The 27728-nt window shown below is 36.2% G+C and overlaps 1 protein-coding gene and 1 pseudogene across 12 annotated transcripts in view; one reads left to right on the forward strand and one right to left on the reverse strand.

The window, feature by feature from the left end:
* Window positions 1-27728, reverse strand: part of HEATR5A (HEAT repeat containing 5A) — a 98178-nt gene that overhangs the window by 14049 nt on the left and 56401 nt on the right. For 8 of the 12 annotated variants that reach the window (XM_019983485.2, XM_019983488.2, XM_019983490.2 and 5 more), the window contains 13 exons: window positions 26662-26818; window positions 24075-24264; window positions 23022-23191; window positions 20497-20523; window positions 18127-18265; window positions 14264-14443; window positions 12185-12424; window positions 8978-9159; window positions 7644-7712; window positions 5914-6093; window positions 3966-4188; window positions 1584-1832; window positions 406-533 (listed from right to left, as the gene is read on the reverse strand). In XM_019983485.2, the coding sequence (XP_019839044.2) occupies window positions 406-533; window positions 1584-1832; window positions 3966-4188; window positions 5914-6093; window positions 7644-7712; window positions 8978-9159; window positions 12185-12424; window positions 14264-14443; window positions 18127-18265; window positions 20497-20523; window positions 23022-23191; window positions 24075-24264; window positions 26662-26818 (2134 nt within the window). The remainder of the gene's footprint in view (window positions 1-405; window positions 534-1583; window positions 1833-3965; window positions 4189-5913; window positions 6094-7643; window positions 7713-8977; window positions 9160-12184; window positions 12425-14263; window positions 14444-18126; window positions 18266-20496; window positions 20524-23021; window positions 23192-24074; window positions 24265-26661; window positions 26819-27728) is intronic. The other 4 variants (XM_019983492.2, XM_019983491.2, XM_019983493.2 and 1 more) reach the window with 2 other exon arrangements.
* On the forward strand, window positions 9156-12086 carry LOC139178342 (histone H2B type 2-K1-like; annotated as a pseudogene).

Genomic DNA, 27728 nt, shown 5'->3' on the forward strand with positions numbered 1-27728 from the left:
CAGTGAACATGCACCAAGAGGATTCTCTCCTGGGGAAATGGGGCATAAGACACAGATGCATATGAGGAGCGAGTGCAGCGAAGCGGCAAGAGGCAAGGATAGCACAAGACAGAACCTTCCCATCACGCAGCAAGTTCGCCCGAAGAGCTGCTACACAGAGTGCTGGGCTGGTGGCAGCAAAAGTAAGTGTGGCAGGAGCAGAGACAGAAAGCGGCAGACAGAGGCGTGACTGCTCCCGAGTCAGCACGGCTGCTGCCGGCTCTTCAGTTCGGAGCTCAGCTATGCAGTGCTTCAGTTTCCTTTTTACTTCTCTGTGTTCACCCACTGTTCACTATAGAAACCCGAACACATTTCTGTTGCTGTGCCTTGGAATCTACAGAAGCCTGACAAGCAACAAGAAATCACCTGATCACTGCCAATTTTAGATCTTGGCCAAGGAACATCGAGAAGGGCCTGTAACGCGTGTAAACAGGCAGTAATGCTTTCCATGGTTGCATCTGAACGTAAGGAACATAGAAACTTCACACTGATTCCTGTAGAAAGTAGAGAAAGAGAACAGGGCTTCTTTAGAGTCTTGGTTTCTGACGTTAAAGAATTTTCTATTTTGATAAGATACACAAATAAACAGCACAGAAGCAATGCAAATAAATCACCATGAATTTAAGACTAAACAATTAAGTGGTAAGGCAATCTCTTAACAGTTTTTATCAACATGTACACAAATAATAATCTCAACTAGGCTTGTGCACTACTGCAAAAATTATAATAAAACTGTGCCAGAACTTAACATGTAGAGTTTCATAATTTTATTCTGACTAAAATTTATTGAGTGATTGCCACGTATCAGGCATTGTACTTTACATCATTTCACTCTCACGGTATCTCAGGAAGTAGGTACTATTATTCCCACTCCTTTTGAGCACATAAAGCTTAAATAGTTCACTAAATGTCTGTTACAATGAGGCACACCAAGAATTTGAACTAAGGTAATTAAACAGCACAGCTTATGCCCTGCCAGTCTTTATTACATAAAAGTTTGTTTTTAAAAAGCTCTCAAGGCAAACAGAAACAAAATTTTAATATACCCAAGGATATAGCAAGTCTGATCATGTTTGGCTTCAGGAGGAATAACAGAAGCTCTATGAACCAGAAACCTCAGTAGTTAATTACTGACCTTTATAACCCTCACATTTCAGTTAGTAACTTATTTATAGGTAATCTAACAGGTTGCTTCCTCAGAACAAGGTAAGTGTGAAAAACATTTAATCTAGAAACTCAAGGCATCTAGAAAGATACCTCATTTTAAAAATGAAGTTCTAAGAAAGCCAAAAAATGGTTAAACTTCATAAATTTAAAAATCTCATTTATCTTTGACCTTAAATGTTAATGCAGTTCTGGACCTGTGAATATACCTTCTTGAACCTTGTAATTCTTGAAAATGGGGAGGGAGGGGTAGATGACTCAGTATACTGTTATTGCCTAATAAAGAATGAAGTTAACAGCCACAAGAGCTGACAGGTAAGAAAGCACAATCCATGAAAAACTCTGTATGGCTGGCAGCAGGTAAAAAGTGTTTTACTGACCTAAAATAAGATGGAATCTCTCAGTGTAGACATCCTCAGGGGACTTTACTGTAGGTCCAGAGGATGAGCCCTGGCACATGGAAGTTGGTGTCACAGGCCTTGAGAGATTAGGGGCTCCCTCATCTGGGTCAGCAACGACAAAGCCTGTGCTTGTAAGCCACAGTGCTGTGGCATGCAAGATAAGCGCCCAGGAGTTGTAGTAATGCAGTTTTGCATTTTCACTAGTCTCTGCTGTGTAGAAAGCACCACCTACAAAAAAGGGAAAGCAAACAGTTTCAGGAGGAATAAATGAAGAGATGTATTCACACTCCATTTTCCCTTTTATCTGTTACAAGAGACAGACCATCTCCAGCCTGTACCCTACACTTCAAGGTGACTACTTGTTGACTTACACCACCACAGATTAGATTTGCCCATTTTTGGACTTCACAAAAATACACAGTATGCAACTGTTTTTAACTTAACAATATTTTTAGAGATGGATCATCCATGCTGCTATATTATCAATGTTTTATTATCAGACTTTATTTCTCCTGAGCATACAACTGTTGGTCACAGTGCTGACATATCCTTAAAACTTCGTAAGAAATTTGTAGGCCCTTTTTCTTTTTAATCATAAAATATTTTAAAACAAATATGTGATGTGTGTTTAGAATGCAAAAGGTTCATACAATCTGAAGAGAAACCACAGTGTGTGTGCGGGCATGCTCAGTCACTCAGTTGTGTCCGACTCCCTGTGACCCCATGGACTGCAGCCCTCCAGGCTCCTCTGTCCACGGAATTCTCCAGGTAAGAATACTGGAGTGGGTTGCCATCTCCTCCTCCAAAGGATCTTCCTGACCCAGGGATCGAACCCTTGTCCCCTGCATTGGCAGGAGGATTCTTTACCACTTAGCCACCTGGGAAGCCCAGAGTATATATATGCATGTATAAAACAAATGCTGATACTCACCTACCTCTAAGATTAAGTAACATTTCACCATTCTTAAATCTCTTTCTTAAAAACAAACAAAACCACTAAAACTCTATATACCACTAATTCTTGCCCTTCTTTCTATAACCACTTTCCTCAAGTCACTGTGAATCAGTCTCAGGTCTTAAACTTTCACACTAGACGTTTATATTCATAAATAACAGATGCTGTTATTTAGTGTGAGTTTACTTAAAGGCCTCATATTGTGTGTATCCTTTTCAAACTTGCTTTCCCCCTGAACATTATGTTTTAGAGATTTACATATGTTGATTCATGTGTCATTCATTTTTGTTGATAAATTTTTTCAGTAAATCAACGTTATTTCCATTTTTAATGCTATAAAAAGGTATAAAGTCCAATAAATACTCTGCATATCATTGTGTATACTTCCAATTAAAATTCTAATAGAACTTGACAGGCTGGCCCTAAAATTCATAGCAAGGAGTGAAAAAAATAATAGCTGTTTTGGAATAACATGAAGATTAAAAGCAGCTGCCAAATATCCAATCCACAAAATGTGATATTAATAACTGAGTATAAAATTAGATTCCCTTGGGGGAATATATGTATAAAAGAGTAGATATGTGTGTATGTATAACTGATTCACTGTGCTGTACAGCAGAAACTAACACAACACTGTAAAGCAACTATACTCCAATTAAAAAAAACTAGAGCCCTATCTTCATTCTACACACTAAAAAGAAATTCCAGCAGGACTACAATCTAAAATGTAAAAAGCAAAAGTGTAAAGCTTATATAGCTTTGTGGTCTTAATTTAAAAAAAATATCAGGTATTACAGAGGAAACATAAACCATAAAAAACTGATTATATTAATTTTAAAAAGGTAAAAGAGCCAAGCCACAGGCTGAGAGAGGATACCTTCCAGATATGGAACCACAAAGGAAGAGTATTAAACATATGGAAGGATTAACAAGTCAGTAAGAAAATGACAAATATGAAGTAGAAAATGGGCAAAGATGATGACTGGGTGATTTATGGAAAAAGAAACTTAAACAGCCCAAAAACTGATGAAAAAAGACTTTCAATCAACGAAATAAACCAATGAAATTCTTTAAACTCATCACACTGGGAAAAACAAGTATAGTAACATACAGTGGAGGGAAGATGTAGATAAACAGAGGCATGTTGTTGATCATATACACTGCTGTAATCACGCTGGAGAACGATTTGGCCGTTATCTTGTGAGTTCGGAAGAGCGTGCCTCATGACTGAACGAGTCAACTGCAGGGTCTCTACCCTGGAGCAACTCTCCCATGACTATTCTATGAATGAAAATTATTCTTGAAAAAATGTTTCATATAAACATTACCTGCTAGTGGAGAAATTTTGAAAATACATGTTAGTGACAGTCATTCTAGGAATTACAGTAAATATTTCACCCCCTTACCTTCAACAGGAAGCTGAGAGGCAAATTCTGAAGGCAAAGTTAGGAGAGCAAAATCCTGAAGTGCAGCTAGCCAGAGCCTACTCAATGTGCCGAGGTCTGCGTGGACTAAGTCAAGCAGCCCATCTGGTGAAATTGACCCGTTTCCAACGCTCTCTTCTGAACAGGCAGGAGTCTTCAAAGATTGTCTGTGGTTTTTATGCCTTTCTACAGCAATTATGTAGACCTGTATAAAGGTTACTTTATAAATAGGAAAATCTTAGACCCACAGGTGCTACAATATTTTTATCTTGCAGACTTACCTTGAACCTGCCTCCTGGACTTGAAATGCACATGATACAAGAAGGTACACAGGTGCAACCACAGACAAAACTGGGGTAGAAAGATCCAAAGCATTATCTTCACCGAGATATGTTAGGGGTAATAATACTTGACAAGGATGCTGCCACACTGCAGTTTACAACCATGACAGCTGTCACTAAATGATCCTGGCACCCTGTTTCACTAAGCCTGGCTATGGCCTTGGCTGCCTGTAGCCATATATTGAAATGGATTACATCTCTGAAATCAAATAAGCTGAAATACTGAATATTTTTTCAATGTTACCACTAAATGACTTAGAAAACATTTACCTATATAGACTATGGACACGGACTACAGAATGTTAAAGTATTCAACATAGTACATAATGTGTACTATTCTCTTTATCCATAGCTCTGAAATCCAAAGGCTCTGTAAAATGTAATTTTGTGGGCAACAATCTGGTGACAAAACACAAAAAAATTTATGTGAGGCTATTTATACAGTGTGACTATTCAAACATTTTCACAGATATATTATAAACTGTTTGATTATAGATTTTACAGTATTATCCCAAACATCCTGGAGGGATACATGAAATATGCATCCAAATTTTAAATCCCAATTTATCTGGCTCTAAGGATTTCAAATAATTATGGACCTCAATTACATGGAGCTTGTTGGCTAGTCATTATTTCCACTAAGGAGAGAACAGGAGAATGTATAATGGCTTAAGCAAGAATACAGAGATTCAAATGATTATAAAAAACATTATAAAACAGTAAATTTATAAAACAGGTTACAGAAATTACAGAATATCTGTTTGTTCTATCAAAAGCATATGTTTAAACCATTTAGAGTTGATTGTTAAAGATCATTAAATCCAACTTATTAAGTCTAGGCAGAAATATTTTCTAACTGAAATTTGTCAATACTAAATAATGACAAAAACAGAAACTCAACAATCTTCTGGTTTTAATTAGCCCTACTGTAGAAAACCCCTTCTCACATATTGGCTGCAACACTCAGTTGCAATCTGAGACTATATATATTTCTAACTAAAGTGATACATGAACCAAGACTGGCCAAATATGATAACTGTTGAAGCTGGATAATGAGTTTATATGAGTTCATTACAGTATTGTTTACTTCTGTATATATGTAAACGTTTCTATCATAAATTTTTAAAATTATATGGCTTTCTGATTAGAAAAGTAAATAAAGAACAACTAAGTACTTCCCTCTAAGATTTTTTTAATCTTAGGAAATAAATGACTTACTTAATATTCAAAAGTCATTTTATGAAAGAAAGAGCTCTAAGAAATATTAAAGCATGTGTTATAGTTGGTAGAATATATGAGCAAACCCACATTTCCAATAATTCAGGTTTCAATAAAAGTTGATTTCCATTGGCTATGATAAAGTCTCTTATGACTGCCCCCTGCTTAAAACAGCAGATAAGACAACAGGAGGGTACTTTAGAATCCTTGGCCAAAATATCAATTAGCATATAAATATATCTAATGTTGAAAGTCTTCAGTTAACCTTAAACACAGACTTACTTGTGTTTTAAATAGCTAATTTCAGTTTATGGCCTAAGACGTTTATTAACAACTTCCAAAATTCTAGTCATAAACTGAGACATACTAACCTCTGCCCAGGCTTTTAGCACAGCTAAGATCTCCATGGTAGAAGCACTTTCATTATATAAGTGACTAAGAGCTTCTTTTCCAACCTGAATTTTTGTTAATGATGCAACAAGCAGCTGATGAACTCTTCGGATGTCGTTAAGGTCACTTACAACTCCACTTGCTATCCAGGCACTGCAAACCTAGTTTTTTAAGAAAATCAAAAATTATATTTAAAAACTATAAACACCCTCTTTGGGAGTTCAGCAGAGTTCACTCATATCTCAGGAATCTGGTCACTTAAATCATCTTGCTATCAAGAAACCCAATGGGATACTGCTGATAATGATAGTCAAAGCCAGCATTTCAAAAGAGAATGAGACAGGGTGCTCAGGGTTGGAGCACATCCTGGGATGACCCTGAGGGATGGGATGGGGAGGGAGGGCGGTTCAGGATGGGGAACACATGTACACCCATGGCTGATTCATGTCAATGTATGGCAAAAACCACTACAATATTATAAAGTAATTAGCCCCCAATTAAAATAAATAAATTTTTTAAAAACTCAAAAGAGAATGAAATCTCTTGATTTGAAGAAAGGAAGCTGTGCTAAGTAAATAAAGAGTTTTAGATGTTATTAACATAGAGAAGATAAGCCATGAAAGGCACTACTTGCATAATTGTCTGGACTGACATTTGAATTATATTTCCAATCTTTATTATTTCATCTTACTATTTTAAAATCAGGGATTAATTGCGCCTCAATAAAGATTTTTATTCTTTTGAAGATATTTTTAACTTTTAAAACAAACATCATTAATAATCCTCCAATGCCAGAAATTTCCTCAGTTATCAGGGGCCATCTATGAAGGTTTTCCTGATTGTCACGATATTTCATGAAAATTTATTTTTCCTTTACTGTCTACTTATTTAGTTCACATTTCCTTTCACAAAAGATTTCAAGTGGCTTATAGCAAGAACACATATAATAAAATGATAAATTAGACTCAGTATAACAGTTAACAAAATTCTATGAATATTGAAGGTACTCAAACATTTCCTAAATACAACTGAATTTGAAAAGTTGAAAGAAATGAGTAAAATCAGTTTTTGCCATTTTGTTTATAATTAATTTAATTCATACCAGTTCTGCTTTTATCTCAGACCATTCAGGGCTGGATATTGAATGCTTGACAACACCATCAAGAAAAGCAACTATTTAAAACTGTATACCATATGGCTCTTAGATATATGAAAAAACGCTCAACCTCACTTGGCATACAAATCTAAACTATCCTGAGATACCCTTTTTACTCCATCACAAAAATCTTAAGTTTGCCAACTCACACAGCTGCTGAGAAACAGGCACTTGCATAGAGTGCTGGCAGGAGTTTAAAGTGGTTAACTCTTGTAATACACTCTTTAACCCAACCATTCAATTTTGGGGAATTTAGCTCCCATACATGCTTGGACCCAGTGAAATGACCCATACAGAAAGACGGTCATTAACTGCAGCACTATCTGTAAGAGCGAAAGACAAAAACGAGCCCCCGTATTTCCATCACTAGACAACTGGTGACATACCCATATACTGGCTTACTATGCAGTTACAAGAAAGAAAAAGTTCTGTAAATTTAAAAGGTGAAGAAAAGGGGCAGCTGAGATTAATGGGTGGGTGGACAACTGTAACATTGAACCTTGGTATTAAACACTATCTGGAGAGCTGCTTCCTAAAGGAGAGTTTACTATTTACCTGACATGCTTTGGCAGTGACGTCAGGTGGTGTCTCTGAGGTGAAGGCTGGTCTAAGTGCCGCTCCTACCTGGCAAGAAATGATATGCTCGTTCAAGCATCAATAAGTAAGATAGCACAAACTCTTTTCTCTTTTTAATGTTATCTTAAAATTATCCCTTTATAATAGGTATTAAGCACTTTTTGGTTCTGCCAGCCCAGGATGTCTTTCCCTGTTTTGGGGTAAGAGCATCTCAATTCTCCTTTGGGGAACTTTCTCGCCAACTCTTAGCCCATGTGGTTGCTATGGAGCTAACAGTACTGTCTGGCTCCAGGGATCCACACTGGTATAATGAAATCTCTCCTGTAGATGTTTGCTGGAAGTACTCGGAAAGAAGTGCTGTCTTTAAAAGACTAGATGCTAAGAGAGCCATTTTGATACCACTTGGAGAGGGCAAATTTGAAAAAAGAGCCAGTGCAGGAGAAAGCAGAGCCAACTAAGATTCCCCAAAACAATCTTCCTTTTCTGCTTAAGTGAGTGGTAATTTTATTTCTATCATTTATAATTTTAAGAGGAATAAAAATATAACAGAGCTCCCCTTAAGCTGGAATATAGTATTTAGACTAATATGTAGTTCTATGTAACTCCCATCCCTTCCTTTTCTCTTTCCCTAAACATACACTGACATTACCTGTTGGGAAGATGTGATGGAGCCTGCTACCAATTGGTGAACTACTCTGGATTCCCTAATTGCCAGTCAACAGAAGCTGCCTCTGAATCACGAGAGGTATCCTTGCATGACTGCTGAAGGACTACATGTGATGTGTGTGATGTAACATGATGATTTTGTTACCTTCCTTGTTCCTCCTAGGTTGCTCAATGCACCAGGCAAACAAACACCAGTTAAAAAGATTACAGAACCAGTAAAAGAATCTTGAACTCTTTTCTAAGTTCAGGGGAAATAAAGGAGGTTATATCTAGCCTAGGAGTAGTAACCTGAAGATAAAATGAGTGTAGCCTAAGTGGAATATGTTAATAATATTAATGATTTGGTGTTATCTTAAGGTTATTTGGATATTCTGTAAAGAATTTCATTATCAAAGCCCTTTATTCCCCATAAATTACCAAGAAGGTTTTTATTACGTGACTTAACTTCTAGCGTTATAAAAGACCTGTTTCATGAATTATTTTGCTTTTACTTGAAGATTTCTTCTTCAAACATATACTGATTAGACTGGTGATATATTAACAGAGATACACACACATTTATGTATTAAGAGGTGACATGCCAATTAGTTTCACAGACTTCTAACCTGGTTGTTTAATAATAAGATTCTCTAATAGAAAGTGCTTACATTGGCTTGATACTGTTCCAGAATCACATGACCTGGAAACTCTGGTTCTGGAATCGCTGCAAATCGCCGAATAACCACTAACAGGGTTTCAAGGCCAGAAAGACGGAGCTGGTCACTATGATCTGTGGCAGCCATAAAAGCCATGCGAATTAAGTCAGCAAGATGTAGCACCAAAAAATCATCTACAAGATTAAAAAAAGAAAATCTTATTAAGAATATGCTGGAACTAAGATTTATGCTAAGTGCTAATTTTTCCTCCTTTTAATTTCATAAGCTAGACTTTCAAGTACTTTTACAGTTTGACTGTTTGTTACAGACCCTAAAGCTGGATTTACTGCACCAGTGCAAGTAGTCAGACACAAACAACCATCCCAGATCAAATACTCAGACACAAACAACCATCCCAAACCAAATACTAATACAGCTTTGAAAAAACAAAGGCAGAATTAGCATCCTTTAGAAGAATGCTAATAGTATTTTCAATAAAAATTTTGTTCAGACTTTCTGATAAAAGTACATTAGAAGGTACTTAGGAAACTTTGGGTTTTGATGAATTACACATTAATCATTCTCTTCATGTCAAGTTGAAGCTAAAAGATAATATTCCTTTAAAGATTTTTTATGTGGTTCTTTATATGGATTATGGGCTTCCCTGTTGGCTCAGATGGTAAAGAATCTGCCTGCAATGCAGGAGACCCAGGTTTGATCCCTGGGTCAGGAAGATCCTCTGGAGAAGGGACTGGCAGCCCACTCCAGTATTCTTGCCTGGGAAATCCCATGGACAGAGGAGCTTGGTGGGCTGCAGTCCATGGGGTCACAAAGAGTCGGACACAACTGAACACCTAACGCTTTCACTTTCATATGGACTACATTACCTTACTTTTTTGCATGTGCTGCCACACACACAAAAGATGGGGCATAAAAAAATATTTCTAGCTATAAAATTATAAATGAGAATTCCTTTCATGCCTACAACATATTACTTAGTATAATAATTCTACTGGGGAGAGACATAAAACAATCATTTAACAGTGTTCCAACAATAAAATGTTTACAGGTACAACAAACGTTTACCTAAAAAAAATTTGAGACTAAGTCAAAGAAGTATACTAGTTACAGGTCATACTGAAGAAACCAGCTCATCTTAGTAAGTGCCAATTACAATTTTAATCAAGAGCACAAGAGTCAGTAAGCACACTCATTTTATACCTATCAGTATTAGTGCTCATCACAAATAAGAGACTCAATTTCCAAAACATACTAAGAGCTCATACAACTCAACGACAAAAAGACAAACAACACTATCAAAGAATGGGCAGAAGACCTAAACAGACACCTCTCCAAACTATACATACATACGACCAACAGGCACAGGAAAAGATGCTCAACACTGCTAATTCTTAGAGAAACACAAATCTGCACTGAGGAACCACTTCATACCAGGCAGAATGGCCATCACTAAAAAGCCTGCAAATATTAATACAAATGTTGCAGAGGGTGTGGAGAAAAGGAATGTACAATTTGGCAAGAATATGAATTGGTACAGCTGCTACATAAAACAATATAGAGGTTCCTTAAAAAACTAAAAGAGCTCCCATATGATCCAGCAATCCTATTCCTGGGCATATATCTAGAGAAAACCATAAACTGAAGATACATGCACCCCTATTTTCATAGCACTGTTTACAACAGCCAAGACATGTAAACAACTAAAAGTCCACTGACAGATGAATGGATCAAGATGTGGTATATACACACAGCACAGTATTATTCAGCCATCAAAAAGAACGAAATAATGCCATTTGCAGCATCATGGAATCTAAAATATGATACAAATCAACCTATCTACACAACAAAAACAGACTCACTGACATAGAGAACAGACTTGGTTGCCAAGGGGAGTGGAAGTAGCGGGGAGAATAAATAGGAGTTTGAGATTAACAGAGGCAAACTATTCTCTACAGAACGGATAAACAACAAGGTCCTACTGGACAGCACAGGGAACGATAACTGAACACCCTGTGGTGAACCATAATGGAAAAGAAAATGAAAAAGCATATAAATATATAAATGTGCACATAACTGAGTCACTTTGCTGTACAGAAGAAATTAACACAACACTGTAAATCCACTATACTTCAATAAAACTAAGCAAACGAAAGACAACTAAGAGACGCAATACGTGCTTGCTTGAAAAATAAAAAAGAAATACCTAATTCATAGTCTCAGATGGGGAATAACAACATCTTGCCTTGTGATACTTTTGTCAGGTAAAGAATATTTATAAGGCATTGAGATATGAGCATTGTGTCTGAATATATGTGTTTAAGTGAATTAAACCATAATCAACATGTATTTAGGTAAAAATAATAAAACTGAACAATAAAAGGTCAAACTGGTCTCACAAGTAGGTTTACTTTACATTGAGATAGACTCAGATGTTTTCAAGGTAATATCCATGGAACCAAAATAATCTATGAGCAAAATAGCTATATTTTGCTCTATTTAATAGTTCTATAAAAATAAAATTTAAGAAAATAAAACTTGGGAATGCACATACTTTCCAAGAACGTGACCATTCTCTATAAACTTAATGTATCACATTATGTCCACTAAACAAAAGTGAATGCTGATTTAAGCATTCAGTTCAATCATTAAGAATGCATTTGAGCCGGGAGGACCAGGAGGATGAGTGCTGAGCACGGACAGCTGCAGCAGTCTGGGGGCCGGCGCGGCCGGAGTCCTGGGGACAAGAAGTCCAGAAGGCGCAGCCGGCGCAAAGAAACCTACTCCATGTACATCTATAAGGTGCTGAAGCAGGTGCACCCCGACATCGGCATCTCCTCCAAGGCCATGAGCATCATGAGCTCGTTCGTGAGCGATCTGTTTGAGCGGCTGGCCGGTGAGGCCGCCCGGCTGGCCCAGTACTCAGGCTGAACCACACTGACGTCCCGGGAGGTCCAGACGGCCGTGCGTCTGCTGCTGCCTGGGGAGCTGGCCAAGCACGCTGTGTCCGAGGGCACCAAGGCTGTGACCAAGTACACCAGCTCCAAGTGAGCCGGGGCCCGACCTTAATAAAGGCTGCACTGCTGAAATTTTTATTTTTTTAAAAAAAAAAAAAGAATGCATTTGAACATTAGAAATGTACTGCAGGCACAGAGCGCCTCTATGTGTACCATTTGGTCTTGTCATTGTTAAGCCACTTACTTCTTGAATCCTTCTTTTTCATTTCCTGCGCTAAAGCAACATCAAAATGTGCGCTGTGTCCATTTTCACACTGGTTGATTATCCTACAGACACATTCAGCAGCGAAGACTCTTGTGGCCCATCGGGGATTGGTGAAAGGGTGAGGTCTGCCATCATTTCTGCTGGTCAGAACCGAAGCGTCATCCCCTTTATCTCCTTCCTCTTCTTGCATTGTATCCACACAGGTTACGCTTGCAAAATCTTTTATCAAGGGAGAAAAATACACATAGTTTCAACTGGAAGATACACTTATAAAGAGACACAAATGACCTTAAGTACAGATCATACTGTTCATCAATCATACATCTTTTAACGATGTAAAATAATCATGTCTAATGACTACTGGTAACAGTGCTTACCTCGAGAAACGCTAAAAAACTATTCTTAAAAAATGATGAAGCCATTAAATTATATTTAAAGTGAAAGACTGAATATGATACTAGAATAATTATCAATCCGCTGTATGAAGATGGATATACTCAAGGAAGCACAGCATTCTGTGGTAGGGAGTATGGTGGACAGAACTAGATATGTTAACACTGGGCCCTTGAATGAATTTAAGAAGATTCCTGAATCCACAAAAATGTCCAAAAAATACTTTCCTCAGGATAGACCCATTGGTATATTTACAATCACAAATTATCCAGATGACTAGCTGCCATCTATGGGGTCACACAGAGTCAGACATGACTGAAGTGACTTAGCAGCAGCAGCAACAGAGCCAGTAATTAAGGAATTATTTCCCTTTAATATTATACTGCTGCTGCTGCTAAGTCACTTCAGTCGAGTCCGACTCTGTGTGACCCCATAGACGGCAGCTCACCAGGCTCCCCCATCCCTGGGATTCTCCAGGCAAGAACACTGGAGTGGGTTGCCATTTCCTTCTCCAAAGCATGAAAGTGAAAAGTGAAAGGGAAGTTGCTCAGTCGTGTCTGACTCTTCATGACCCCATGGACTGTAGCCCACCAGGCTCCTCCATCCATAGGATTTTCCAGGCAAGAGTACTAATTGCTGACTTATTAACTATTTAACTCAACTTAAAATGCAACTTATAACATAAACCAACTTGTTTTTCTTAAATTATCTTTTATGTCAACATTTTTTGAGTGTGATACAACAGATAGCAAAGATGTTATAAAGTTAAGGCAAACCCGTCTTAAAACATCAATGGAGACTGAAGACATCAATAGAGACTGAAATTTATGTTTTTCGAATAAAAAGGGGTAGAGGTAAATGACAAAGGATAAAAAGAATAAACAGTGAAGTAAATTGAGTATTAAGTTCACATAGTGACTATAAAATTTTAAAGAAGATAGGTCACCAATCTATGCACTTGTAGTTTTTCTTTTGAAGAAGTCCTTTTAAGTTCTTTCTTCTGGGGACAGAAGAAAACATCAAGAAAGGAAAACATGTACAACATAATGGTGGAAAGACAAGTGTCAGTAACTGAAAGATAGGAGTACCAACAAGAACAAAGGTGGACAGAGAAGAAAACTAAAAAAAAAAGAGCCAGATTTTACAGTACCTTTCTTCCTTTGAGACCAGAGCTACATTAATTATAAGGCTTAAGTAACTGAGTTGAGAGCTACTGAAATATAATGAAAAGTTAGATGTTAAAGTCATGCAGGCTAAGGCTTGAATATGTGTGTGTCTTTGGGAAAATTACTTATCCTTTGCACGCCCTGTTTTCCCTTGTGTAAAATGGAACACTACTGCCTACTCATAAGATGGTTAAAAGAGGAAATGATACATAGTATGTACAGTATTTGGAACAGAAATGGTTCCTATCTTCTTTCTTTCTCACTCACTGTCTCTCTTAGTCCAAAGATACAAATTTTAAAGACTCTAACACAATTATAAGAGGAAAAAAAAGTAAGCTTTAAGTGCTGGACTTAAAGACTAGCATTAGAATCTTCACTTAAAGAAAAGCAACAGTTTTACCCCAAATATCCAAATTAATAAATTATCACTAGCAGACAATTTTATATAACGCTTTTACTTTCAGTTTTATTATGTTGGCTGGTAATCACCAGTACTTACCAGCTGATGCAGCAAGTACATCTTTACAAAGCTTTAACCAAAAGGAGAGTTTATCCACTGCCATAGATGTGAGCATATGATTTAAAGTCTCTTTGATATCATGGCATAATTTCTGATCTGTCTCTTTGTCAAGTAAGGTCAGTAAGGCCCCTTCAAGGCCCACTTCTCTGATGTTAGCATCTGACAAGAAGAAAATCGATGATCTAAGTAATATAGAAAACAAAACTGCCATATGAGAAGCACACACATTCAGTGGTTATTAAAAATATTACATGCAAATACACTCTAAAGAACTGGTCCACGTACGGCACCCTCAGTCTACTGAGGTCTGTTTTAGTTCACAACTAAAGTTTGATTATTATTCACAACACTGCCAAGTTATTTTTTATACAATGTCATTAAAAGATAAATCTTTGAGTTTACTAATATGTTTTCCTTATCAGGTAAACATTTTAACCCAATTAGCATGCAATACTTCTAAAAATTTATAGTGTTTCTTGGAATGATTATTTTATCTTCTCTTTAAAGTAAATTCAAATAAATAATCATAATTAAGCATTACTTATTCTGGTATAAAGGCTTTAAATTTATTAACATGAGAGTAAAACTCAGAAAACAACTATTAAATGGAGAAGACTGTTTAATTACTACAACTAAGCTACAGTGGATCTAAGAATACTATTGAATTAATATAAATTACTACACAATATTCTCACTGCAAAGTAATACATCATTTCAAAAAAGAAATATAAGCCTTGATCTAGTATCTATTTCCTCTAACTCTGGAAACATAAAAAGAACAAGTACATTTTCTTATGAGGATTTAACTCATTTGGCAATTATGAAAGCATTTAGTTTCTAAAGATTATGCTACTATTAGACTATTTAAAAGAAGAGTTATCTTTTAAAGATCTTTTAGTGATCTTTTAGTTATCTTTTAAAGATCAGAAGGAGGTGGTAGGAATGTTTCTGATCACGGGTCTAAAAGTTAGAACAGCCCAATGTAACGTATGAGTCATGATTGGATCCTAAATTTGGGGGTGGGGTGTGGGCATGAGGGGGGGAAACAAATTTATAAAGGACATTTTTTTTTTTTAATATACAGGAAATTTACGTGAGAACTACAAATTCTATGAAAATACTAAATGATTTTACTAGGTTTGGAAATAACATGTGGTCAAGCAGGAGCATGTCCTTCTTGAAAGATGCAGATAAGTATTTAGGGGTAAAGAGTCATGATGCCTGCAACCTGCTTTCAGATGGTTTGGCAAGAGGCTTATGTGTTATACTGAGAGATACACAAAGTCAATGTTACAAACATACGAAGTAGGTGAGTCTATGTGTTCACTTGCATATTTCTTCCTACTTTTCCATGGTTTGAAAAATTATAAAAATTTTAATAAGGAATTATATAATAAATCCTTTACTATCTTACCCACATAGCTTATTCAATAATTATATACCAGCATATTACCATAATAAATCCTAAAGCAACAAATATAGATAATTTCAGCAGTTAATATAAGTTAAAGGTCACTATGGGGAGAATACCATACATGGTTAGAAGATTACAATTTCTCTGGTTAATTGATCACAGAATAATCTACAAACAAGTTCTTCAACCTATTTGATGACTAATATACAAGTTCAGCAATGCTGATAGAGTAAGTCAGAGCCAAGGTTTTAATATAATAATAAAACTAAGTTAAAGAGCACAGAATAACAGTAAAACACATTATGGATCTGACAGCTTTAGATATTGGAAAGCTCTGTGAAGTCTGAGACTTTCTAAAAATGTGATAGAAATTTCAGTTCAGTTCAGTTCAGTCGCTCAGTCGTGTCTGACTCTTTGTGACCCCATGAACCACAGCACGCCAGGTCTCCCTGTCCATCACCAACTCCCGGAGTTTACCCAAACTCATGTCCATTGAGTCAGTGATGCCATCTAACCATCTCATCCTCTGTCGTCCCTTTCTCCTCCCGCCTTCAATCTTTCCCAGCATCAGGGTCTTTTCAAATGAGTCAGCTCTTCGCATTAGGTGACCAAAGTATTGGAGTTTCAGCTTCAACATCAGTCCTTCCAATGAACACCCAGGACTGAGCTCCTTTAGGATGGACTGGTTGGATCTCCTTACAGTCCAAGGGACTCTCAAGAGTCTTCTCCAACACCACAGTTCAAAAGCATCAATTCTTTGATGCTCAGCTTTCTTTATAGTCCAACTCTCACATCCATACATGACTACTGGAAAAACCATAGCCTTGACAAGATGGACCTCTTTGGACAAAGTAATGTCTCTGCTTTTTAATATGCTGTCTAGGTTGGTCATAACTTTCCTTCTAAGCGTATTTTAATTTCATGGCTGCAATCACCATCTGCAGTGATTTTGGAGCCCAGAAAAATAAAGTCTGACCTGTTTCCCCATCTATTTGCCATGAAGTAATGGGACTAGATGCCATGATCTTAAGTTTTCTGAATGTTGAGCTTTAAGCCAACTTTTTCACTCTCCTCTTTCACTGTCATCAAGAGGCTCTTGAGTTCCTCTTCACTTTCTGCCATAAGGGTGGTATCATCTGTATATCTGAGGTTATTGATATTTCTCCCAGCAATCTTGATTCCAGCTTGTGCTTCTTCCAGCCCAGCATTTCTCATGATGTACTCTGCATAGAAGTTAAATAAGCAGGGTGACAATATACAGCCTCGACATACTCCTTTTCCTATTTGCAACCAGTCTGTTGTTCCATGTCCAGCTCTAACTGTTGCTTCCTGACCTGCATGTAGGTTTCTCAAGAGGCATGTCAGGTGGTCTGGTATTCCCAACTCTTTCAGAATTTTCCACAGTTTATTGATCCACACAGTCAAAGGCTTTTGCATAGTCCATAAAGCTGACCTCTTCCAGCCACTGCTGAGTTTTCCAAATTTGCTGACATATTGAGTGCGCACTTTCACAGCATCATCTTTTAGGATTCGAAATAGCTCAACTGGAGTTCCATCACCTCCACTCACTTTGTTCGTAGTACTACTTCCTAAGGCCCACTTGATTTCACATTCTAGGATTTCTGGCTCTAGGTGAGTGATCACACCATTGTGATAATCTGGGTCGTGAAGATCTTTTTTGTATAGTTCTTCTGTGTATTCTTGCCCTCTTCTTAATATCTTCTGCTTCTGTTAGGTCCATGCCATTTCTGTCCTTTATTGAGCACTTTGGAAACTATATATTTTAAAAGTATAAGACATTATCATTTCTATTTTTGTAGTCTGAATTTATACACATGTTTGTGTTAGTTATATGATTTTAAAATGAAGAGATACACTTAAAACCTTACGGGCTAAGAAGTCCTTTAATTCAGCTCTAAAACATAGAAGGGGCAAAGAAATCCTTTAATTTGAAGCAGATTCATCTATGAGAAATTTTATTCAATTAGATTTGAGGGGAAGAAAGGCACATATCATAAATGACTTCAGGCCTAAATGCAATTTCAATCCATTGTAAAAAAACTGGTCCAAAACCAACAGCTCTCAAACGTCAGTACACACTACCGTTAGTGGGGATAAGGAACAGATCACTGGGCGCTACTCCCCCATTTCTGGCTTAGCCTTGGGATGGAGCCCAAGAATTTGCATTTCTAACAAATTCCCAGGTGAGTTGGATGTTGCTGCTGTGGGGAGCCTGTTTGAAAACCACTGCTTTAAACCAGTAAAATCAATGGTTGGAATGATAACTGTTTAGCAACCGTCACTTATAGCACATTTAAGATATTATATACTAACTTTTAAATTTCCCTTTAAAAACTCATGTCTCTAGAGAAGCTTTAGGATTAAAATAATCATCTGAGCTGGAGATAATACTGATAAAGAGAATTACCCAGAGTCAGTTCTTCTCTGCTGTTCTTAGCAAGCATAACAGCGTGCTCTGAAACTTCAGCTGCTTCTCTCTGAACAAGCTGACATAAACAAGCCAGTACTGCTCGTCTCAGTAACAAATAGGGACTACAGAGATTCACCTGAAAAATACCATTTGGGAAGTAAAGGAACCGAAATTCTTGGTGACATTCAAAAAGTCTAACAGATTACTCACTGGACCCCTCCTGATTCATTAGATATACAGAGATTTCTTCAACTATCTTAGCACGTATTTTTTACTAAATAACTTAGAAATAGCTTAAGGAGTAATACATGTACTTATTATGCAATATTCATAAACAAACCCAAGCAAAAGTCTCTTGACAATGTTAGAAGACATAAAATGTATATGAGTAAAACAGTTTTGAGAGACAAAGGGATACCACTGAAAAAGAATTTATTTGCAGCTTATACACTACTGTATATACAAGTGCTCATGGAACCATATACTGTTATGTTTTATGTGGAACTATATACTATTACATTTTATGAATCTCCAAGTTTTTATAAATCTATATGAGCACTGTAGCACAGTGATTAAAATGGAGGCTCTAGAGTCAGACTGTCTCAGTTTGGGTCCTATATCCATGACTTACTAGCTATGTGACCACGGGCAAATTATTTAAATTCTCTGTGCCTCAGTTTCCTCATTTATTATATGAAAATAACACTACCCTATCTCACAGGGCTGCTGTAAAGTCAACACAAAGAAACATGCAAAGGTGCTTAGCACAGTACCTGGCAAATAGTAAGTATGCGCAATTAAACATTAGCTATAGCTATTATTAATGCAGCCTCTATCAATAGTTTATGCAGATGCCATAGAGAGTAAGTAAATGCATTTTCAAATAAAGGCAGAAAGAGTTTTAACTCAGAAAACATATTCACCAAAAGTGCTCTCTAGAGACATTATAGATAGCAAATTTTATACATGCATATCTACTTATATGTGGATATACATATATGTACACAGATATCTAAATATCTTCATGATAGAGAATATTTCTGCTCGAATGACAGACTCAATACATATTCTTTTTACTGAGAAGTATTTAAACAATGTAAATCTCAATAAGCTGCATCTACTGAGGGTAAATGATAGTACAAATGGTGATATACCTTAAATGAGTAATTAAAACAAGTCAAAGGTGATTTCATAAGTAGAATAAAGCCTAGAGATTTTAAAATTTATTTCATTCCAACTATGAAAATAAAGACCAGTTTGGTGTGGCTTATGACAATAAATGTCTTCAACAGTGATTTTCCAAGCGGCATTTGAGAATTAATGGCATAATTCTTATAAGCGCCTTTAGATCTGGCTTATGTGGGAAAGGCATGACTGAGGCAGGTGAGTCTGCCAAAAAGAGCAGAGGCCGACTTCTGAGAAAAGCGTAGGCAGTGGTGGGGGCTTCTGGCACACGACCCTATGCAGAGGGCTAAACCCTTAATTTTATCATGAGCTAAAAGACAAAGTTTGTAAATATACTATCAGTGAAATATATGGATGAGGTCTGCTTTATAAATATGTTCTATTATACCCTTGAGTACATGTCATGGACAGTGGAAAGACAGGAATGTCATTCACAAAGTTTCAAGGTTATGTCATTCTAGTCATGTTTAAGAACTTTGCTGTTAGAAACTCGTACACAGGCTAACAGAGAACTTAAAATGTAAAAAGATTAAGTTTATTCATGCCCAAGATTAAGGCTGTATTTAACAACAATAGCAAAGAAGCACTCTAAAGACAATTTTAAAGAAAAGTTAATGAATCTACTAGCTGTATTAACTGGAGCATATACAAGCATATAATTCAAGGCAGGTGCAGCATTTATTCAGGCTGGTCATACAATCTTTTAGAAAAAGCATGCTCAAAAGTACTCTACTTATTCAGTAGAAAATATATTAAGGACTGTCACACAAAACAAAATGGGACGCTTAATATCTCCATGTCATTCTCCAGCATTTATATTGGGAAGAAGAACAGAGCGGGTTAAGGCAAACAATCAAGCAGGCAAAATACAGAAATTAAAATCAAACTATATGTTCAATTCCTTTCTGAAATGAATATATTAAATCAAAATGATGCAAAATTAAATGCAAAGAGTGAGTGCACCAGCTGGAGAAGGTTAGGGAGGATTTGTTTACGCTGGTATTAAGTTAACACCATGTAACATGCCACACACACTGGACTTTGCATTAATGGTTAGCTTAAACAGAGAGATGCAGAGGAAAAGAAGAACATCTACAACCAAAAGGGCCGGGGGCGGGTGGACACAAAGAAACAGCACTGCAAACCTCAAATAAAGTTAGGAATCGGGGGTCAGGGACCTACCAACACAGAATTATCCAACAAGATCTCCTGCACAAAAACAAACGACAGACTGGTCATGACAAAAACCAAAAGATAAACACCAGGATGACTCTGACAACAGTCAGCTAAGCATTAAAATATACATGTTGATAGAGCTATCATTCAAATTGGCTTAGCTTCAGCTTTAAAGACAGGCCATAAATACTTCATTTTCCAACTTAAAACATGAGTTGAGCTAAGATTTTAAAAACAGTCAACTCAAGATATAGATAACAAAAATACAGTAATTTCAAAATGCACATTTGTTTAATTAGGTTTTCCTTTGGAATCTTTCATCAAGCCTTAGTAATAAAACCAGATCAAGTAGACATCAGTGTGAAAGGAGTGATCTGGATTACCTTCACATGAACAGGTGTCCCATAAGAGACAAAGTTAATCGTTTACCTCATCACAAGTTATAGATTTTTTTACTCTTGGAAGCCAAGTTTTAAAACTGTGAGTAGTGAGAATTGCAAGTGTAGCTAAGGCCAAGTTCAGAATGGAAGTTAAATAGCATGCAGTTAGAAGAAAATCCTTTATAGTAAGATTCTTTCCTAATGATTAAATGTATTCTGAATATTCAGAGAGTTTCAGTTAATATGAAAACACTTCATGCTAAATAATTAATTTCTATGAAGAAAAGAAAACCTGAACATAAAGTTATTAATAGGAAAGCAGAAGCAATTTTATTATTACAGGGCATACTTTAAAATATAATAAATTTAGGATAAAAGCTTTACTAACCAAAATTTTAAGTTACAAAATTAACACACTATAGTGATAGCAATTTTTGAATTTAATTTCTGTATTAAAAAGATTATTTTATAGCTTAAGTATTATGAGTAACATGAATAAGATCTGTAATTGTTGCTTCTGATTTTCTCAGTGGCTCTAAATGTACCTAAAAGAAAAAATCTGAGAACAGTGTCTATTCTTCTTTGTATATAACCTTCTTAGTCTGGGAAAACAAAAGAGTAATGAATGCAATCAGAATTAATTCATTAGGAATTAGTTATGCTCTTTATTTCTCAATAAACTCTACTTAATGAATAAATTCATGTATTAGTTAAAGAAGAAATTTTAAATGGTTATTAATGGAAATTTTCTACTATGATTCAAGAAGAAAAAAAGGGTAGTATTGATATATTTAAATGGAGAGCAGAAAGTTAGGTCAACTTGCAGAGGAGTGGGTTATCTTTCAATAATTAATGTTGGCAATGGTTCTTCGAATATAAACAGCAATATTACTGGGAAAAGTTGCTGAATGATAAAGGTAATATTCTTTTCCAGGAGGTGCTATACTCTCTAATAAATGTTTAATACAGACAGAAACCGAAGTTTCTATCAGGAAAGTCAGTCATCTTCTCTCCTTAAGAGTCTTAGATAATTATGACTATGAAAATCAATATGAAGATAAATAAAATTCTACATCTAAGTTATATGTTAAGAAAACAAAAACAACTACAATTTACTGAGTGGTTATTAAGTGTCGAGGACCCATGCCTTTACAGGTGGCATCTTGTGTAACCCTTGTGTTTTACAGACAGGAAAGATGAGGCTGGGGGAGGTTATGGGCCATCCCTAAGGCCACAGAGCTAGGAGGGGGCAGAGTTAAGAGGTATCCATAACTACCAAGTAAACATGAAATAATGAAATGAGGACTGAAGAAGGAGTTCAGAAAGCTGGTTCTAGACTCAAAGCTACTAATACCTAGATATATTACCTTGGGCAAAATATTTCACTTTTTGCTCTTTATATTTTTATTGAGAATGTTGGTTTTAATAATGTTTGCGGTTCTTTCAAGGTTTGAAATGCTGCATATTTTGTCTCAAGTTTGAAAATGACAGGTCTTGTCTACAGTGATGATTCTCAACTATCATGTTACTAAGGGGAGGGTGCTGTAAACATCACAAGTGCAGAAAAAGTTGAAAATCAATGGTCTTAAGTTTTAACTCCAACTGTAACTTTTTCAGGCAAGTCCAGATAGAAACTGGTGATGCTCACAGTAAATCTTAAAACCACTGATGATCATGAACCACCTAATCAGAACACTGTATTGATCACCTTCACCTTTCTATGTTCATTAGACACACTGTTAGAACCCAGATGTTGAAGCATACACTGCTAGAATATTCAGGAAAAATATTTCATCTGGGATGAAAATAACTTTATATGTAAGTTTGGAAAACAGGAAAAAGAAGAAGTAGGAAAAAAATTGCTATTACCACATAAATATTTCCATGTCCTACAGCATTTATACAGTACCTGGGATGTTAGCACTCAGTATTAATGAATCAATATTCCAAATACTAAGTTTAACATTAATGGAAGGGAAAGTGAATAAATATATGAGCAGTTTAAGATATGATTATATGAAGTTACCCCACACCCTCCCCAAAAAAGACTAAAATTGAGGGAAAATAACTATTGTATATGGTCGAGAGATTAACAAATAAATTTAAATTTCCAATAAAAGAAACTAACGACATATGCAGTTTTATACTCACACAGAGACAGCTGACCAGGCTAGACAAGTTGACATGTCGTGGAGCGAACATATGAAGCTGCTGAAGGCAAGAGATGGCCTGAGCTTGGACAAGGCAGTCTGGGTTATCTTGCATCACTGCACAACCCAGCAGACAGGAACTTCTTAGGGTAGAAACAGAAGTGCTGTTACCTAAGATGAAAGCAGAAAGCTTTAAATCGGCCTAGAAAATCATTACCCTTGAAACACATATTACTGGGCTTAAAATTTCTTTTTTTCCTCTAATTTTAAACTTGAGGTTCTGTGAAGTAAATTTCTTCTTCAGAAGGAGGGATAATCCAGGTTATAAGTTTTTAGATAATGTTAGTTATTTTTAGTCTGAAAGGTTCATGGCAACACAAATCATTAGGCAAAGAACTGAAGACTGCAGTTCACATCAAATTTTCATGAAAAGTAGAGTTAGAAACTGCTAATAATAACCCTGCTCGTATTAGTTGAGGGTTGCTTTTATATATTAAAATCATGTATTTTGCATTTGAATAGATCAGAATAACTGAGTTTTGGGGCTTAGTCATTCGTATCTTATAAGAGATAAGAGGTTTTGAAACTATTCCTTTTTATGTTTGTCATTTAACTTGTTAAGGAAAGTATTTTTAAGACATTATCCTTCTAAATATGGTCCGCATCTTTACAAGATAAGAGAAATCTGATTGGCATTTATTTTAACAAAATATACTGAGCATTTACTGTGTGTCAATTACAAGGGTTTTGCAACTCTTCTCTTATTTGACAGAAGAGGAAACTAAAGCTTAGAGACATGAAAGTTTTCCCAAGTCATCCAACTAACTAATGGTTGGTGAAGCTTAAATTTCTATGTTTTTGTTTTTTTTTTTTCTATTATGTCATCACTAAGAAGTCAGTCTTCCCAAGATTATTCTCAATATTCTGCCCATATTTTTGAAAGAACATTCTGCTAAACTTCACTTTATTGAGAAGTGTTTGAGTCAATGAGAGAAACTTTTCATTTTTATGCATATATTTTTATGTAAAATATCACAAAAGCAGCTATACATACCTTGTAGCTCTGGACCCAATGTAGTAATAAGGGCATTCAAACAGCGACCTAGACTTTGGTGAACTTCAGCATGAGTAGAAGGCACATTTAACAGCAACATCATAATAAGAGAAAGGGTTGGTTCTGCATGTGTATAATAGAGTGGGCCGGCAGAATCAATTATCAATGAGAGAGAATGCAGTGCCCAGGTCTGTGAAGACAGAGAAAAAGAGTTAAAAATGTTATAGCAGCATTAAGAAACACAAAAACACTACGAACTGTTCTTTTGTTGAAATGAGTGATAAAGTCAAGTGTGTGTTATTACTAACTTGGAGAGAGAAACAAGGAACTTCAGGAGTTGAAGAAAAAAAATGTAAATACCAGTAAAAAAACAACTGAGAGACAAATGTCCAATTTAGAATGGCATACATGGATACAGGGGCTTCCCAGATGGCGCTGGTGGTAAAGAATCTGACTGCCAATGCAGGAGACACAAGAGATGAGGGTTCCATCCCTGGGTCAGGCAGATCCCCTGGAGAAGGTAAGGGCAACCCACTTCAGTATTCTTGTCCAGACAATCCCATGGACAGAGGAACGTGGAGGGCTGCAGTCCACAGCATCTCAAAGAGTCGGACACAGCTGAAGCGACTTAGCTAGCACGCACACATATGGATATATCTCAGAACTGAGAATTCCAGAATCGTGTTTGGTTCTTTAGCTAACGGCTTGAACTAAATCTAGTGTGTTGAAAATTATTTACTGCTTAATCTATACAGCGAATAAAAATTCAAATTTTTAAAAGATTCAACAGGATCTCAACTACAGGAAATAATACAAATCTCTTGGAACACAATGTTGAAGAAAGCCAAACATAAAAAAGTATATACTGTATGGTTCCACTGACATGAAGTATAAAATCAGGCAACACCAATATCACTGATAATCAGTGAAGTTGGATGGTGGGTTTAATAGGTTCCTTATAGCATGTTCTCTACTTTTATGTATGCTTGAACTTCCTATAACAACAAGTATCTAAAAAGTTCTCCCTTTAGGAAATCAACTAAGAAAGTTTTACCCCACTTATCAACAAATATGTAAAAAAAGCTTACAGTATTTTTAAATGGTAAAATGATGAGCTCCCATTAGGTGAGAAATGGCAGCAATCAAGAAGAGTCAGACTGATGACACTGGATGCCACAGAAAGAAAAATCTAATAATCAACAAAAGAGACTCAATAGAAAAGGAGTCTGTTCAGAACAGACTTTTTGAAGGGGAAGAGGAGAAATATAATAAATAGAAGCAAAAAGTACTGTATTAAAGGAATGAAGAAAGGATGGAATACCTTATAAATCAACTCAAGTAACAGATGATGTGAAAAAAACTATTAGTGATATGGTAATTCAAAGAATGAGACCCATGTTAGATGCTGAAGTTTGACAAGGTGGTGGTTAAACTGGATCTTACAGTACTAAAAAATGTGGATTATAAAATACGAATAGAAAGAAGAGCAATAGGAAAAACTCCAGCACAGATATGAGAATGACGTGTGGGAGGAAAGCAGGAAGATCATCTTAGGAGAAGATCAGTACTTTGAGTTAATAACCAAAAAAGCTTCTGAGTCAGTTGATGGGACTTCAATGAGGAGTTGATTGAAGAATAAGCAGTATCCCCAGCTTTTTGGTTGGGAAGTGGCAAGATGAAAATTTCCCAGGCAAAGACTTCTGGCTTCATATCTAGGTAGAGTTGTAAAGAACCTAAAAATAAAGTGACCAGGTAGGAGGCTACTACAGTAATTGAAAGTCTGAAAGTGAAGTCGCTCAGTCGTGTCTGACTCTTTGCAACCCCATAGACTGTAGCCTACCAGGCTCCTCTGTCCATGGGATTTTCCAGGAAACAGTACTGGAGTGAATTGCCATTTCCTTCTCCAGGGGATCTTCCCAACCCAGGGCTCGAACCCAGGTCTCCCACATGGTAGACAGACGCTTTACCATCTGAGCCACCAGGGAAGTCCACTATAGTAATCAGGGTCACACAAGGGGGACAGAGATACAATAAGGGGACCAGAAGAGCAGGAAGCACAACAATCATTCAAGATGTGATTAAGATCTCAGGAGAATGATGACTGGCAGAAATGAATAAGTTATGTATAATAATATGGTAAAGTGGTTAAGAACATGAGTTTAAAGTCCGTGACTTATGTTCTTCACCTGACTCCACGATATATTAGTGGTTGTAAGTGTGAGCAAGTAACTTAGGTTCCATAAGCCTCAGTTTTCTTTCTATATAATGGGAATATACATCCTAGATAACTGTGAAGATTAAATACATTAATATGTTTAGAAAAATGTAATACAATGCCTGGTCCCTGTTAAGTTCCACAAGATAGTAGATGTTATTTTAAGATAGAAGGCAGATCAATTTTCAGAAAATGATACTGAATTTGACTTTAGGTATTGAGTATGAAGTAAAGATAGTGATATGTGAATTTTAAAAATCCACTGAGGTTAACAACAGTTTTAATTTTATTATGGAGCAAGAATTATTATATAAATTAGTAATGGTCAATACAACATAATGGGCATTATCTACAAATCAATCGTGTACTCACCTGCACATCAGGTGAGGTACTGTCCTGAGACAAAGTATAAAGGATTCCAACACAAGAATTCAAATGTTGAGAACTTATTCCTCCTAAGTACCTATGTAGGGATCCCAAAGCCAATGAGTGTCCTGTTCTGGTAACTGCATCCCTTGCTGATTTCAGTCTGTGATTATGGAAACAAAAATAAATGATAATTACTGCAATAGACCAATGCATGCACAGTCACTTAGGGAAACTTTTTATATAAAGAGCTGCAAAATTCAGAAATACATTTACAGTTAACTGATACAAAAAAATTCTGAAATAACTTGAAAGGTATCTTGAAAAGAAAAATATTTTAAATAAAAATGTCTTCACATATGTGCTGCAACTACTGAAGCCCACACACCCTAGAGCCCATGCTCTGCAACAAGAGAAGGCACTGCAATGAGAAAACCACACATCACATCTAGACAGTAGCCCCTGCTTGCCGCAGCTAGAGAAAGCCCACACACAGCAACGAAGATCCAGCACAGCCAAGAATAAATAAAAAAAATTTTAGATGTCATCACATTATTAATAATAATTATTTAAATATAAACAATTTCAATGTCTTTCAGAAATACACACTAAATTCATATGGCATGCATTATTATCTTATCATTAAGTTATATTTTTAAAACTCTCACTGCAGAGATACTAATTCCATATAGAGTTCCAGCTCAAGAACTTTGATTTAAAATGAAATAAAGTAAGAGAACTTATTATTCATCCGGAGTTTTCACTGTATTCTAGTTTACACACTTTATATTGGGTCCTTTAATCCTCTCAGGAATCGTGAGATTCATACTATTATCAGTTCCTTTTCACAAATGAGGAAATCAAAACGACTGAGTCATTTTGGCCAAAGAACTCTTACGAAGTAACCAACTATTAAATGGAAGAGTTGGAATTAGAACCAAGTTAGCAATCTGACAAGAGATATAGAGTTCATAACCAAATCAAGACATACATACTCAGGAGACTAGAAGGTCAAAGTGCCTTCTGCATTACTAGCACAGCTACTAACTTTATATACATATATAACTAATATA

The sequence above is a fragment of the Bos indicus genome, chromosome 21 (genome assembly GCF_029378745.1).
Source record: "Bos indicus isolate NIAB-ARS_2022 breed Sahiwal x Tharparkar chromosome 21, NIAB-ARS_B.indTharparkar_mat_pri_1.0, whole genome shotgun sequence".
In the NCBI taxonomy this organism is placed as follows: domain Eukaryota; kingdom Metazoa; phylum Chordata; class Mammalia; order Artiodactyla; family Bovidae; genus Bos; species Bos indicus.